The sequence below is a fragment of the Pteronotus mesoamericanus genome, unplaced genomic scaffold (assembly GCF_021234165.1).
Source record: "Pteronotus mesoamericanus isolate MK-2021 breed Mesoamerican mustached bat unplaced genomic scaffold, CSHL_Meso_final contig_101, whole genome shotgun sequence".
NCBI lineage: Eukaryota > Metazoa > Chordata > Mammalia > Chiroptera > Mormoopidae > Pteronotus > Pteronotus mesoamericanus.
Window position 1 is genome coordinate 26982056 of NW_026555001.1, and position 16060 is coordinate 26998115.

Sequence of the window (16060 nt, forward strand, 5' to 3'; positions counted from 1 at the left end):
TCAGGGCTCGCCAGCACACGCCCGCAAACTAAGTCTTTCAATTCCAAAAAGCTGAGGGGAAGGCGAGGTCATGTGGGCGACTAACGGCGACGAAGAAGAGGCCGTGCTGGCGAATAACCTCGGACCACGAGCCGCGCGGGTTCCCGGGGTGACCTGCGTGGCCGTCCACACAAGCGTGGGCGCAGCTCTGCCGCGGTGCCCCCATCTCGCCTGCCGGGAGCTGGGTGAGCCCAAGCCGGCCAGGCCGCCCTGCGCCCACCCTGCCTCCTCGGCCCTCACCAGGAGTCACCTCTCCTCAGCTCCGCGCTTGTCCCCACACTCGCCCCCTCCACGCCTGCTGTCACCGCCTGTCCCTCGGCGGGTCCCAGTGGCCCCCTTTCTGGGCGGAGGACACAGCCCCCCGCCCCTGGCCACCGTGCTCTCTCTCGGCCAGCCCTGGCCCCTCCTTTGTAGTGCTGCCAGCTCACCCAGAACCCTGTCCCTAACAGAGACCAAGCTCACGCCTGCACGGAGACCCTCCACAACGCAGCCTCGTTGGCCACGGCTGGTCCTCACACCTGGTCAGGTGGAACTCTCCGCTGTTTCCTGCTCCCGAGCCTACGCGTGTGCCCGAGTTGTTCCATCCGCCCAGCTGCAAAATGCCCCCATGTCCCCGCTGTTCGGAACCTCCCATCCATCGGGACGGACTCAGATGCCACCTTCTCCATGAACACCCCAAATCTCCCAGCAGGAAGTGATCCCTCCCGCCCCTCGTCCTCCAACACTTTCTTTTAAAAAATCCTTTAAGGCCTGTGATGGGTTCTGCCTTGCATTTGTGTTATCAACCCCACGGCACATGCCCCAGAGGCAGCTTCCAGCTGCTCCGTCCCCAGAGCACGAGCACAGGGCCTGGCCCAGGGCAGGAGCTTCATGAACATTGGCTGCATAAGTCAATACACTTAAAAAATTTCCTGAGCATCTAACACAGGGAGACGATCCGGAGAGGCTTCGAGGACATCAGCATCTTTAAACCCTGCATCGCACAGCAAATGCACGCATTCTTTTGTTAGCTCGCTCATCGCGTAGCTTTTGAGCACCTACTTTGTAGGCAGCCACGAATGGCTACCATGGCGACGAACAAAATGGAGGAGCGCCACCTCAGAGGAAGAGCACACATATACACACGAAGGAAGAAACAGGAGGTCTAAGATCGCGTGCAGCATCTTCTACTCTGCACCAATACCAACGGCTCCTTGTAGAAACAAACAACGGCTCGGAGGCAGTGAGGCAGGCCGACCTGGGCATGGGAAGGGAGTCGGCCATGGCTGCAGGCAGGGGTGCAGGCAGGCTGCGTTGCGAGCATGCCCCGGAGAGGAGCCGATGCAGCGCCATCTTGGACGAGCCACGTGCCAGAAAGGGCGCGTGCAAACAGCTGAAGGGGGGCCCAAGCTGCTCAGGGTGGGAGACGGAGCCAAAGGCTCAGAACGGCTCACTTCACAGTGGGTTGGCAGAAGGAAAGAACAAGGTGTTTGCAGATGAAAACTCGCAGTTCTAGGCCCTGGCCAGGCAGCTCAGTTGGTCAGAGCGTCGCCCCCTACACCAAAAGGTTGCGGGTTCGAGCCTCGGTCGGGGTGCATACGGGAAGCAACCAGCCAATCAATGTTCCTCTCTCACATTGATGTTTGTCTCCCCTGCAATCTCTCCCTCTCAAATCAATACATAAATCCTTGGGTGAGGATTTTTAAAAAATCATTAATTCTAGGTAAAACTCTCGTAGGTTTTTATGAGGGGTGTGAGTTAGCAAGACTGTATAGGTGGATGAGTGAGAAAAACAAGATTCTCCATGGCAGGAGCGAAGACCATCATCAGTCACAACTTGGTTCGGCATCTATTTTAAGACTCTGTTATTCAATTCAAATTAGAACTAAGGTGCTGACAACAGGTATCGGGGAAAGAAGAGTTAAACTCAGCTTTGCTATCCAGAGTGAAATCGTAAAACAGCACCGGTGGCAGGGCCCCCGGCCCAGCGGTGACACGCTGTTAAACTGCCATCAAAACCGTGATGCACGGTCCGCGGGAGGCGCACGGGCTTTTGGGAGCAGCGGGAGATGAGGCCACGGATAGACAGAGGGTCGGGAGACAAAGATGAATTAGGACCTCCGTCTTCGGGAACTGACGGTTCAACCAGGGAAATAAAGCACACATTTCAGTATGCAAACTCCAAGAGTCATAAATAAAACACCGTGGAATTTCCAAGAAGAGAAAATTACTTTTAGTCTGGACACCAGGGAAATCTTGGCTGATCAGGGGTTATGTGAGAAAGACCTTGAAGAGACAGGGAAAGTCTGTCTTGCAAGATGGGGAGGAGGGTGTCCCTTCTGGGCTAGAAAGGAACCGGGTGCAGCGGCTGGAAAGGCGCAGACATGGGGACCCACCGGCCGACGGAGCAGGGACAGAGAGCTCTGGCTGCCGGACCAGCTCGGGGGCTCTGGCCTTCACTCTGGTCCACTTTTCTTTTTGGGGTCACTCAAATTACCTAAAATAGGAAACTATGGTTTCTCTAATCAGCAAATAATTAGCTACGTTATTACAAAAGAGACAGAAAATAGATTAGCGGTTACCCGGGGCTAAGGGACAGAACAGGAGGATTCATTGAAAGGGGACGTGAGGGGCCTTCCCAGGGGGGAAGACAACGTCCCCAAACTAATTTATGATGAAGCTGCACCACGTGGTCAAGTTACCAGAAATCACTGATGTGCATCCTTGACATGGATGCATTTTATGACATGTAAAATATACCTCAATAAAGCTGTTTTTCTTTTTTTAAAAAAAGAAATTGTTACAAACGTAAACAGAACCCCCATCAATAGGTTGATTGATGAGGCCTCCACATCCTGGACCCTGTGAGCCCGCCCACCCTGTGCGTCCGCAGGCTCCTGAGCACCCAAGCACCACGCTGACTGGGCTGCGGGGGCGGGGCCGGAAGCAGCAGCTTGGCCTCCTGGGTCCGAGGCTGCGTGCACTGGGACCAGATGCCCTGTCGTGGCCAGAGCGCCCTGCACCCCGAAGCCCGGCTCGGACCCCTCCTCGGGCGTGTGTTGGGGCGGCCCAGGCAGCTCAGCTGGAAGAGCCACCCTTGTGTTCTGGTTGAGAGAGATGGGAAATGGTGGCCAAAAGATTACGGCACATCCCCAGTGTTCAGGCAGCTCCAGCCTCAATTTATGAGTAATGACATTTTTATGATTTATGGGAAGAATTAAATTATCCTTGAGTAAACCCAGGAATATTTTCCTTAGCGTCAAGCAAGCACTGGCCTTTCTCTTCTGTGCTGACTTCCTTTTAACAAACGTAGGACATTGACTTTTTTTGGTACAGTGTGAATGATCTGAATACAAACTATTAACCTTAATCATTGCCATTAACAATGGATCTCACACCAACAGCAAAGAGGCAATCTTTAGAGTAATCCCTCCCCTCTCCCTCCCTTCCGGGCTGCGCGTTCCCTGGATGTGTCCAACAAGATGAGTCAACATGGCGTCAAGGTCTGCCATCCCGCAAGGAGAAAGAAATGATTCTGTCTGCGGGGCAGGCGGGCAAACAGGGCGACTGACAGCAAGAGCCACCTCGTCGGCAGCTGAGTAGCAAACAGAGGACAGGGCAGGGGGTGAGGGTGGGGACCTAGACCAGCCCACGCCGTCTTTTCACGCCGTTCCTCCCAATCATGTTGCTTGTTCGGCGTTAGAATTCCTCGACTCCAGCTGGGTCACGCTCCTCCTCTCTTAAAACCTTCCCAGCCTCCCCCAAATGCCTCGCCGGCACACAGGGGCCCCCGCCCCGTTAGTTTAGCTCCGGCCACAGTGACCGTGGGTCACTGACCCCAGCCCTGCCCCAGGGAACCAGCATGTTCCCTCCTTGGCTTTGGGCAGAGAGTACGTCTGCTTTGCCAAAGGACCGAGCCCCGGGATCGGTCCAGAAACCTGACCCTCGACAGCCTTCTGGCATCACAGCTCTGATTTTACGATGCAGCAGTGAGGAGAGAGGACCACAACAGAAAAAAGTCGCCGGGTGCGGTCTTCTTAGCTCCAGACTCCGGAGTCTAGGACAGGACAAGTCTGCTCAGGGCTCTCCTCCAAAACCCTTAAGAGAGTCCAACTCTCTTTGGGGTAACCAGCTTTTTCCTTGAAAGACCAATGTACCACTGTAGAAAACGTGGTGGGAGAACTGCACCCGTGTCTGGGTCTTGTAAGTGTATTCTAATATACCTAACCAGGGAGAAACCTGAGAGGTAGAAATGACAACAGCTTGAGATCTGTGTTTTTCTTTTCACCTTGTGCCAAGGCCGCTCAATCACAGAACTAAAGAAAAATGGAGGCTGGGAAGAAAGGCACACCGCCGGGTCCTGGGCCACACAGCCCTCCTTGTAGGAGCCAGAGCCCCGGGCCCAGGAGGGTGCGCGCCTGGGCGGTGTGGTTAGGGGTGACAGGGTCAGGAAAGGCTTTAGCCGTTTGCATCCCTGCCAAAAGCTCTATTGGACAGCAGCAGCTTAAAAAATGTTTAAGCAGCTTTGAGGGGTAGCTGACCTACAATCAACTGTACATGTTTATAAAGTGCACGATTTGATAAATTATGACAGATACATATACACGCACGAAGCCACTGCCCAAACCCACACCGGAGACGCACCATCACCCAGGAAGTGCCTTTGTGCCCCTTTTGCAACCCCCATCTCCTGTCCCCAGGCAACCACAGATCTGCTTCGGATTCCAGAGCGTAGTTTGCACTTTCTGGAATGTTTTATCTACAAAATCATATTGTATGCACTGCCTTTTGTAGGCTTCTTTCATGACTGCGCTGAGATCCATCGACGTGGCTGCGCCAACAGCTCACACCCGGCCCGCCGAACGTGCTCTGTCGCTGGGCTGGGCTGCACCCTGCTCATCCAGGCCCGTGCCCAGCCTTCCGAGTTGTTTGGGGGCTCCTGCAGGTCTTATAAACAAAGCCGCCATGATTACTCGTGGGAAGGGACTCTTCTATTTTTATTTTTTAAAGATTTTATTTATTTAATTTTAGAGAGAGGGGAAGGATGGGAGAAAGAGAGGGAAAGAAACACCAGTGTGTGGTTGCTTTTTGCACACCCCCCACTGGGGACCTGGCCCACAACCCAGGCCTGTGCCCTGACTGGGAATCACACCGGCGATGCTTTGGTCCGCAGGCCGGTGCTCAATTCGCTGAGCCACGCCAGCCAGGGCGTGGGAAGGGACTTTTGAAGGGTGCGCAGAAGGTCTTCGTAGCAGGTGGCATTTGTGCAGAGCCCGAAGGAAGGGAGGCAGAGCCCTCTCAAATCTTCGCAGAGGGAATTCTAACACGAGGGCCCGAGGCAGGTGTGTGCCCAAGGGCTTCAAAGAACAGTTCCGTCCGCCCCTTCGCAGGCTGCTTGTCTGAAGAACGGGCACCCCGTCGGAAAACAGGTGGGTGGGAGAAGCCAAAGGTATCAGGTTGGCAAAATGGCCATTCAGTCCCACTGAATCCTTACAACCCCTCTGAGAAGGAGGTGTCATCCCCCTATTATGGCTATGGAAACACAGTGCCCCCAGATCACGCAGCTGAGAAGGAGCAGAGCGGAGCTGAGAACGTGGGAGCCAGGGCTCTTCCGGCCCTTCAGCGCCGGAGAGGAAAGAGCTTCAAGATGTCAGGCTCACGCCCGACACCTCAGCGCAGGGGACGCGTGGTCTGGATCCATGCGTCCCCTGTGGCCACGTCCGCACCGGATTTCCCTCCGATTCCCTGGTGCACAGAGCACTTGGTCGGGGATGGCTGATCAAACTTCCGAAAGGAAAATCCATCCAGGACACTTTCATTTTTGGTCTCAGGGAAGAACTCTCTTCCTTGGGCTCGAGGCGGTGCCGCCCGGGTTGCCGCGCGCGCAGCGCCTCGCCCACACTCCCACGGGTCAGGACACACGCGCCCCATCCTGTTTCGCTGGCAGCGAAGCCACTCTGATGGTTTGTTTAATTAAGAAGCAGAGGCGGGAGCCCACACCCATCTTGGGTGTCAACACAAATGGAGAGAACAAAACCAGCCAGTTGCCAAGACAGGCCACTTTCACCCCAGGAGAGAGAGGGGAGAGCTGACCTCGTTTCTGCCGTTGATGCTGCATCTCTGGCGGTCACACTGCTTTGATCTTGCAGCTTCTAGATGGAGAGAAAACAGGGCCCCTGGCCCCCCCTTGCAGCAGAGAACAGATGAGGAGACTGCACCCCTGAGCGTGCCCGCGCCCACGCTGGCCTCCCTGACAGCTGGCTCCGAGGGCGGGGGCGGCAGAGCGCAGCCCAGGGCTCACACATCCACACCGCCTCCCCAAACCCAGCCGACACTGAACACCCAGAGCACCTTTTCAAATGTAGGAGCCTCAAGAACCAAGGTCGGGAGGTATTTGCTGGCCTCAGTCTTCCCGGGGTGAGTCAGAAGCACGTCACCAGCCTATCCCTAAGGGCAGCTGGTTCCCGGCCACCGAGGTCAGCAGCGGAATCTGGGGGCGGCGCCCAACCAGCAGCGGCCTGGCACACGCACCGGGGGCTGCCAGGGCCTCGGGTTTGAGGACCACAGCACTGCAGGCAGGGGACGCGGCCCAGGTTTTTCTTCTAACAAGTTCCAGGTGCGGACGCCGTGTGGCTCCTGGGGCTGCCCCTCAGGGCTCCATGGCACCTGTCCAGCGGCCACCACAGCACGGAGTCCGTTCTAAGCCGAGGGCCTGCGCGTCTCCGGCCAGACGGGAGTCACCGGCATGCACCACCCCGCGTCACCCCCGGGGCGCCCAGTGCCCAGCAGGTGATGCGTCGCCCTCTTAGCCGGGCCGCCCTCCCGCGCCCAAGGCCTTGCCCCACCCGCCCTCTCCCGTACGGCTTTTCCCACGTGCTCTGACCTGTAGAAGTCCGCGTGCCATGGGTAACAGTTAGGTGGCACTGCTTTTCCAAAAAAAAAAAAAAAAGAAAGCGAAACCATCGACATCCGAGTCACACCTATTGCGTGGCTGACGTGAGGGTAGTGCTTCTGTTGTTTTGGTCAAACAAGGGAAGGTGCCTGCTTGTTGCTCAGGGATCTGTGAGCAAAGGAAGTAGCTCTGTGAATGGGGAAGTCTTGGGGGTCTAAGACTGAGAATTTCCAGCCGCGTATTAGGCCAGAGGGAAATCGCAGTGGCAGGTGTCTGGTGTGCAGAGTAGCTGTCAGGGGGCTCGTCCGCGAGCTCGGGCCCTTAGGGAAGCCCCGGCCCCCAGCCCTTCTTGCTCACTCCATCCCCACTCTCGCTTCACGCCAAGCCTCCCAAGCCATGCCGCTTCCCAGCTCGCGGGTGCGGTGTGCGGAGGAGACAGGCGCCGGTCGCAGTGAAAACGGCAATTAGGAGGGAAGGCTGTCGGAATATCAACAAGCAGCTGCCGGGAATGGAACGCCGCGGCCCGGCCCCAGTGCAGGGCAGCACCCCTGGACGCCACCGGCAGGCCACGCGCTTTCTCTCAATTTCAGCTCAGTGCATTCCTTTATGCACCCAACTGGGGCACGTCCTCTTCCCAAAAGATGAAATTAGGATCCGTGTCTACGTTGAGTAAGAAAAAATGGAAAGCATTTAAAAATCCAAGACAAAGAAGTTAAAGGGACGTGCACGGAAGCACTGAGGTAAGGACCTCAGGGAGAAAACCTCCGCGTCGGGAGCGAGATGAGCTCCGTGCGCAGGGGCAGCCAGCTCCTGCCTGGCCCGAGACCGACGCGTCCGCTGCGCTGGAACCAGGGCGGCCGGCGGGGAGCCTCTCGGCCAGGCACGGCGCACAGCTCCCAGACAGAGCCACACGCAGACCCTCACCCCCGACCCACAGAGCCGCCCTGGCTCCAGACCCTGACTATCATGTCTTCTAATTCCGATCACTTGTGGGGAAAAAAAAAACCCATGACATGTGCAAGTTGGTTGGTGGAACTTCCAAGTTCCTCGTTGCGGCTGAGTGGTGTGACACCCTCGGTCAACTGCTCCCAGGTCTCACACGGGCGTCCACCCTGGCCTCGGCATCCGTGGGCCCGTGTGGTCAGAGCCTGGAGCAGCCTCGGCGGCCTGGAGGACACCGTTCACTGCCGAGCCTCTGCAGCCTGAGGTGGAAACCGCGAATCTGCAACCGCCCGCTCAGAAACACATCCTTTCAGGCAGCCACTCATTCATTAAAAAGGCGCTTCCCAGCACAGCAGTGGCCCTTGGAAGAAGTCTTCCCAGGATCCTCACAGCCATCTGGTGAGAGGAAAGGAACCTCAGGCACTGGGCTGCCTTTGTAAGCAGTTTCACACATGTTACATTTTCGGAGGGGCCCCATTTCCTCCTCCATCCTGCATAGCTGCAGAGAAAATCCACAGACCTTCTGAAGGTGAGAGTCCCACCCACTAGTAACAAAGTCTCACTTCATAGTGAGTTGGCCTTTCTCTGGAGGTGTTCCAACTGCATTATAAACATTCTTTCACGGCACGAGACAGGTGGGTGGTAATTATTATTCTGCCTGACAAGAGGTAGAATTGAGACTCTCAGCCATACAGATCTGAAAGGTTTTTTAAATGCCCAGGGAAGAGCAAAAACAAGGTTTTAAAAATAAGAGATAGGAAGGATGTGACCAAAAATAGGAATAAGAACAGTATATAAAATACCAAAAAAGGAGAATTCTCCTATAATCAGCTCACAGCAACAGCTTCGTAGAAGCAGCCACTTGCCCTGCCTCTCTCTCTCTCTCCGCCTCTCTCCCTCTGATCTTTGCCAGTAAATAGGATGAACAGCCCCAACCCCATGAAGAACAAGCTGACACTAAAGCAACACACGTGGACTCATGCGATGATCATTAAGGAGTCCGCATAGCGTAATGACACTCACATGTCACCTGTGGGGCTGTGTTTTACTTTACCAAAAAACGTTCCACTTTACTCCTTCCACTTTGACGGTGGCCTCAGGTGGCCCTGCCAGGCGGGCACGGCTGTTTCCTTCTCGCTTTAAGGGCGCCCCAGGCAACGGGGCACCCTGCGGCCAGTGTGCATCCCCGCCCCGGGGGCTGCCCCTTCCGCTCAGTCCTCTCCCTCAAGAGGCTTCAACAGCACAGCGGAGCGAGCACAGGCTGGGAGTGTGAGGACCCAGGTTGGACTCCCCACTCCATCCCTTGCAAGCTAGGGACTCGGTAAGAGGAAGGTCGTACACCCTGCAGAGCTGTCAGGAGGATGGACCACGCCAGCCAGCGGAGCCAGCACTTCCCGCGTGGCGCCCCCAACCCGCTGGCCGCAGGGCCTCTGAGCGCTCCCAGGCACAGACCCTTTACAGCTGGGAAGACCCGGGGGCGGGGGGCCGCTGAATGAAGACAGTGGCTTGGGGAGGGGACAGACCTGGCCTCCCGCATTGCCGCCTGCTGGGCCCTCCGGTGTCCCCTCCTAGGATCCCTTTCCCTGCTTCGTGTGGCCGGGTGCTATCTGCCTGTTCCCCCGCTCCATTCACCAGAGCCCGTCCTTCGGGAGCTGCGGGAAGGCGGTGTGCGGGGGCGGCGCTTTTCCGGCCTCACACGTGGGGTGGCTGCCTGGACCCTGGCGCTGGGCTGGCTGGGTGGTGAGCCCGGGGCAGGGCCCTGCTCGCGCGGGTCGGGCCTCACTCCGGGCCTTCACATTTCCAGAGTTCCTGTCGCCAAGTGCGAGGCCACTGCGCTCTTAGTCCTACGTGCTTCTGGGAAGCGTTTAGGGTCCTTTACCATTTTCCAGGGAGACGCCTGGGGCGGGTCCTCTCTCTTCCTGTGCCGGATGCGCGCAAATCCTTCAGTGTGAGAAACTGCCCCGTGGTGCCCACAAAGTCCTCCTCTGTTCCAGTCTCTCTTTCTGAAATGCCTGTCATTTGGGTACTGAACCTGGAGGACTAACCCTTGTTTAGTCTTTTATCCATCTCCTGCTTTTTTGTCTTTTTGACCTATTTTTCGAGAATTCTACTCCAACCCTTCTCACAGGATTTTCCGTTTTCCGTTTTCTTACATGAATGGTCTCCCCACCCCGTTCTAATGACAAGCTACACCCCCTCCTTCCCTTTCAGATGCAATGTCTACTCCGACATCTCTGAGGGATTAAATATGGTTTCTTTAGAAGTCTTCTTCTGTTCTCTCCTTGTCTCCATTTCCTTTTTCGTTTGTCTGCTTGGGTCTCTTTAGCTCTGGAGGCTACGCATTCACGTTTAAGAGTCAGGCACCAGGGAGCGGCTGGCCGCTCTGGGTGCGCACATCTGCCTGACTTTGTCACTAGAAGTCCCCCATGTCAGCATCCACAGTGCTTTTCCTGGGACCATTTGGTTTCTCCAGCTCAGAGAAAGCAAGGGAAAAAAAAAGCTCCAGTCGGACTCAGTGGGGAGACCCGAACCAGCACGCCTGCCCGTGTGCAGGGCGCAGGGCCGAACGGGGCCGGGATACACAGGCGGCGAACGTGATAAAGGCCCCGAGAGATTTCAATTTAAGCCAAGTTTTAAAAAAAAACCAAAAACTTAAGCACAGCAACAACTTTCTTTTTTTTTTTTTTTTAACCACCTCCAGCTGGGATACTTTACAAGTGGAGATGGGGAGCCAGAGCGATGGTTCTCCCGCGTGCCCTGCCAGGGCCAGGCTTGCAAGCCCGCCCCCATCACCGCTTCGAGGAAAAGGACCTATTTTTTCACTTGTTAGGAGCTTGCTGACGAGAGCGATGAAAAAGGCTCTGTGGTCTGCGACCAGCATGGACAGCATCATTGAGTTCTTGACTGGTCTGGTGGCCTGTGACCTCTGGGAGAAGCCGGGGAGGGGAACTGCCAACGCTGCCCCTGGTGGAAGAAGCAACCCGGCGGTCCCAGGCGCCCCCGCAGGCTGGGCGGGCGTGGGGGCGGGGCAAAGGCAGGCGGCAGTGACAGGGACCGGCAGGTCGGGGCTGCCAGAGAGAGCGCCGTCCCCAGCCACCTCCCGCGGCCAGAAGCACCGCACCCGGCTTCGTGCTTCCAAGCGCCCTCAGAAGGGAGACCTTTTTTCATGCTCTGCGTGTGGGAGAAGAAAGGGCTTAAAATATTCATGGCAATTCCTGTGCTTTGATGCTAGGTTACCTTGCTGCGTAAGACAGGGCTGGAACATGTTTATTAAATATTTTAAGTTTCAACGCCGACTGTAATTACCAGGAACAGACTATGCTGCGCCATTTAAAAACTATTAGAAACGGAAGGCAGAGGGCCCTTAAGAAGATGAACGTGTTTATCCATTTCGCCCCACAGCTGCACATACTGAAGAGGCCAAACTGGACTTCCAGAGGCTTGTTCACTATTACCGTTCTAAAGCAGATTCCAAAGGGACCTCACGTACACAGAAAATACAGTTCCTTTCTGGACCACATGAGCTATGAGATCCATTCCTCGTTCAGAAAACAAACCTTAAACACCCTCTTCCGAGCTGCACCTCTCCCACCAAGGTAACAACCGCAGGGCTTCCCGCGTCGCCGGGGCGGCCGGCCGCCACGGAGGACACTCACCAGGTTTTTGAAAAGCGCCGTCAACTCCTTGGTGAACACGGAGAACTTGAGGAACGCGCTCCCCAGGTCCGGGTCGTCCCTGCACACGCAGTTGCCGCCGATCTTCTCCAGCGCCTGGGTGTACTGCTCCTCGTTCTCCACGTGAGCTGCGGGGAACGCGAGACGCATTAACACACTGGCCGTGCCGCTCCCTGCTCCCTTCTCGCTGCAGATAAGACTGGACACGTGAGCAGACTATCGGAGAAGGGTCAGGGTGTGCCAGGGGCAGAAGTGGCGTTGCTGTCATCGCAAGGGCCCGCCATGCCGGCAACAGGTCCCCACGCCTGAGCACAACGAGCAGAAGGGAAGGAGGGAGCCCCCGAGGCTGCAGCTCCACGGAGGAGACCACGGAGGCCGCCCCACGCCTTCCACGTCTCCGAGGACTCCTCCTGCACCCCAGCAGGGTCACCTGTCCAGCCGCCTCCGCGAGAGAGGGCGGCTTACGTCTAGCGTGAAACTCATGCCTCTAAGGCAGAGTCACGCGCCACTACACCTCCTTCCGACACAGCAGAGCCTGGCCCTCGGGGCACGGGCCGGGGCAGCAAAGGCACGCGAGCGGCTCCGGGGCTCGGCTCAGGGGGCGTCTCGCACCCCAGGCCCCACCTTCCCTGTGAGGCTGGGGCACCTCCCTGTCCTCGCACTGGGCACGTTGCCTGGTACGTGTGTTCTTAACACGTAAGGGGGACAGGGGCTAGGTTTTATTCACCTTTGTGCCTGAACTAAAAGCACACCCGTTGTTTGCAAACAAAAACCGAGCCCTGGCACCGATCCGACGGCATTTCACTGTCATTCGGCCTCAGAGCCGCGCCTCACAGAGCGGCCGTCTGGATTCTGGGTCTGCAGCTCAGTGGTCCCCAGCTCCTGCGGACCCTCGAAACCATCGTGGATGGTCATCAAGCTAGAAACCAGGGTCCCGCCTCAGACCTCTGGTCAGAAATGGGGTGGGGGCAGGGGACAAGGGGAATTCTGGTAACGTAATGTGGCTGCACAGAAGCCCCTCCCTTCTGGGTGAGGCCTTTGAAATGAGTCCAGGCAGTCAACACTGAAACAACTTCCGTCTGCATGGACGCTTTTTCATCATCTCTATTAGAAATGTACCACAACCACTTTCCAGGCGTGACAGGGCAGGCAGACACACAGCATGAACTTGTCCGTGAACTCTACCAAATTCCCCCCGGGGAAATAAAGCTACTGCCCGCCCCAGCCGCTGCCTGGGCCAGGCCTGACAACTGGGGCCAAGGCGGGGAGGCCTGTTTGCAGGGCAGGCGGGGGCAGTCCTCGCCCCGGAGCTGGACCCCTCTGACCCAGGAACGTTGCTCCCACCCACCCTACCAGGGAGGCGCCCTGCCCTTGACCTCCGGTGGCATTTAAGTGCCTTAGGGGATTTCTGTGTGGATCTAACAAACAGAAGAGAAAACTGATTCTGCTGTTCCAGCCCTTTTCCTTTACTGTCCTTTTTTTTTTTTTTGACCTTCCAGGGAGGGACCTGCATTTCCCACGAGCAGAGACCACGCAGGTGCCGTGGGCGGAGCAGGGAGAGCCCTCGGAAGCGCGGGGTCCGGTCCTCCGCCTGCTGGGGAGTACAAGCGGCCGCGCCATGTCATCCACCCTCACCGCGGCTCTGTCTCGGCCCCAGGAGGGCTGGCGACCTGCAGTGAGACACTCACGAGCTTAAGGTGGGAAGCAACGCACAGGCGCGGAGCAGGGGTCACAGCTCAGCCACACTCTGCACGCGCCCAGCAGCCCTGATGAAACCTCACAGCAGCCGGCTCTCACTTGCGTGGGCCAGACATGTTTCCCCTGCACTTCCCATCAGCTTTCTACGACACGTATTCTGCCCTGTCATGCTAACAGGAAATGGGGGCCCCAAGACATCAAATAACTTGTGCCAAGAAGCAGAGCCGGAACGTGGCCGAGCGGATTCAAACCCAGGTCTGCCTGGCCCACAGCCCACTCTTCCGCTCTGCCACACCGGCCCGTCTCAGCCCTAAAAATAGCTGGCCTCGCCAAAGGCCAAGGGGCCTACGCTCCAGGTTTTCAAAGCTCCATTTCAGGGGCAGGTCAGCTCTACCTTCTGTTTCGCAAGACTTTTAATTCCAAGACCTGTGGTCAACCATGGAGGGCAGCCACTTACCAACCTCACGCTATTTTAACTATTTCAAAATTGGTGGTTGAGATGTGGGCAACTCCAGAGTGGTTTTAGAAGGAGCGGCAGCCACCAGCAGACGTCTGGTGATGTCACTCTGGCGGGTGAGAACCATAAATGCTGAGGCCGCGGTGGCCCTGGGACCCTCAGGGGACAGCCCGAGGGCAGGGAGGGCATCCGTTTTTAGTGCCCCTTAGGTGGCCTTGAAGCCTTTTGTTCAATTTACCCGGATAACCCTATGCGGCACGATTACCGCCACCCCGGTCGTCTCTGGAATAGAGGGGAGTTCAGAGGGGCGAGAGGGCTTTCCCGAGGTCACGCAGTGGCTGAGAGGTGGGGCGGGGGCCAGGCCCGCCCGCTGCTCCCTGCACGGGCTGCCTCCCCGCGCCTGGCCACCTGCGGGAGGGGGACCTGCCCGCCCTTCAAGGGCCGTAGGTCAACCTGGCACAGAGAAGAAACAGGCAGCAAAGCCTCGCGTTCCAGCACGAAGTGTGAGCGGACTTCCATCGTCCCTCCTTCTGGGCTCCTCAGCTCGTGTGGGCCACGTTTAAAAACAAATTCTTCCCCTTATAAGTCTTTGAGATAATGGGCTGACCCAGCAACGCCAACAGCAGTCAATGCGTTTTTTGGCTCCTTGCCATCGTCCCCATCCCTCACCTCCTGTGCCACGGTGACCCCACGTAGTTATCTTTAAGGGGTTTTCATCCACCGCGACCATAAATTTTCTGACGCTCAGGATGCTGGGCCATCGGGAGCCGCTCTGTGCTGACCTAGCTGAGGTTACTAACACAAATCTCCCCCCTTGCAAACACACCTGAAGCTCCTTGGTAACGGCCACCGGCTGGCGCCCCCAGGGCTCCCCGGGACAGCGGCGCGGGCAGGCTGCAGGAGCAGGCCCTCCCAAACACACGCTGGCTGGCTGGCGGGCGGCTCCAGGCCACCCTGAGCGGAGAGTTTCCTCCTAGAGGCCAGCAAGTAGTTGAGGGCCATTATTTTTCTTTTGCCAAAAACATATTTAAAATAGGAACCTAAAATAAATAGCTTGGGAATCAAGTTTCTGGAAAGAACCCAAACCAGGGCTATCAGCTTTTATTTACAGAATTGTGAAAGCTGTACTTCTAAAAAGAGCTCGCTCTCCCACCTCCCCCCCCACACCGCTGCCACCCTGTTCGAAGTCTTGTTCTTATTAATGATCCAGTCCCAAGAATCTTTGCTGTGGGAGGGACTCGGGAAAATGGGATCGGAGCCACTGAGACCACCGACGAGACCCTCTCTCTTCCCCATTCTAACCCCGCTGGCCTCCATTGAGCCACACCTCCCTGCACAAAAGTCACGCTGTCCCCCAAGCCACTCAGGGGGATGAAATGATAGACTCTTGCAGGGGAAGGCTCAGTGCACGTAGTTCAAGCAAAAACCATTGGGTCCAAAAAGAACAAGAGGGGGCCCCTTCACTCCTAGTCAACAGGCCACAGCACAGCTGGGAAGGCAGCCACCGACCCAGTGCTGCCCAGGGACAGGAGGGGACCCACAGCCAGTGCTACCACCTTCACCTCCATCTCGAGCATTTCACTCATTAACTCCAGCCTTGTTACAGGGTGTGACTCTCCTGTTGGAGGGGGAAGCAGAGATGCATGTGATCAGTGATGTCTAGGGCGAGATGCACTGATTATGTGCTGCTGGCCTGCAGGTTGCCAGGCAAAGCGCTGGGTGCCGAGCGATCCAAGATGCCAACTAGGAGGCATCTGAGCTGGGATTCCAAGGTCGAGCAGGAATTTCCAGAAAAGCAGCAGGACCAGGAAGGTACCCACCACAGGGACACATGAAGGGGTCCCCTGTGTTTGGGGCCATGAACACTTTCTTGGTTTTAAAGCACCTGACTGCTTCCCGCTCCCAACTCTTGAAACTCTCTCAGGGCCGCCCAGGCTCATGTCCCATCCTGCTCAGGGCCACCCGTGCCCACTCCTGGGTCTTCTCAGGTGGAAGAGGACGCGGTCCAGGGTCCTTCTCTTTGCAGACAAGGAAACCGGAGCTCAGGAGGCGCTGACTGGCTCAGGTTCACACAGCTCGTGTGCAGCGGAGCCGGAACAAGGATGCGTGTGTGCTGAGGCCCCGTCCTCCGGGGGTCTTCCTCCCCCACGAGGAGCCGCTCTTCATTCGCCCTTCACAGTGCCACCACCTCAGCTCCCGGTGAACACAAGCATGTGGCGGCCTGTAGTCCTCACCCCACCGTACACATGTGTAACATGAACACCAGGTACCACAGCTGGAGGGGACAGGGTAGGCAGGTGCGTGGGCAGGCAGCCAAGGGCTGCCCTGACTGGGACCCTGCAACCCCCTGCTCCTGGCCAGACCACTTGGCTTCGTCAC

At 57.0% G+C, this 16060-nt stretch overlaps 1 protein-coding gene across 2 annotated transcripts in view; it reads right to left on the bottom strand.

Annotated features, from left to right (window-relative positions):
* ASAP2 (ArfGAP with SH3 domain, ankyrin repeat and PH domain 2) overlaps positions 1 to 16060 on the bottom strand; it is a 133347-nt gene that overhangs the window by 63610 nt on the left and 53677 nt on the right. For both annotated transcript variants that reach the window (XM_054569846.1, XM_054569837.1), the window contains exon 3: positions 11509 to 11654. In XM_054569846.1, coding sequence (XP_054425821.1) covers positions 11509 to 11654 — 146 coding nt within the window. The remainder of the gene's footprint in view (positions 1 to 11508; positions 11655 to 16060) is intronic.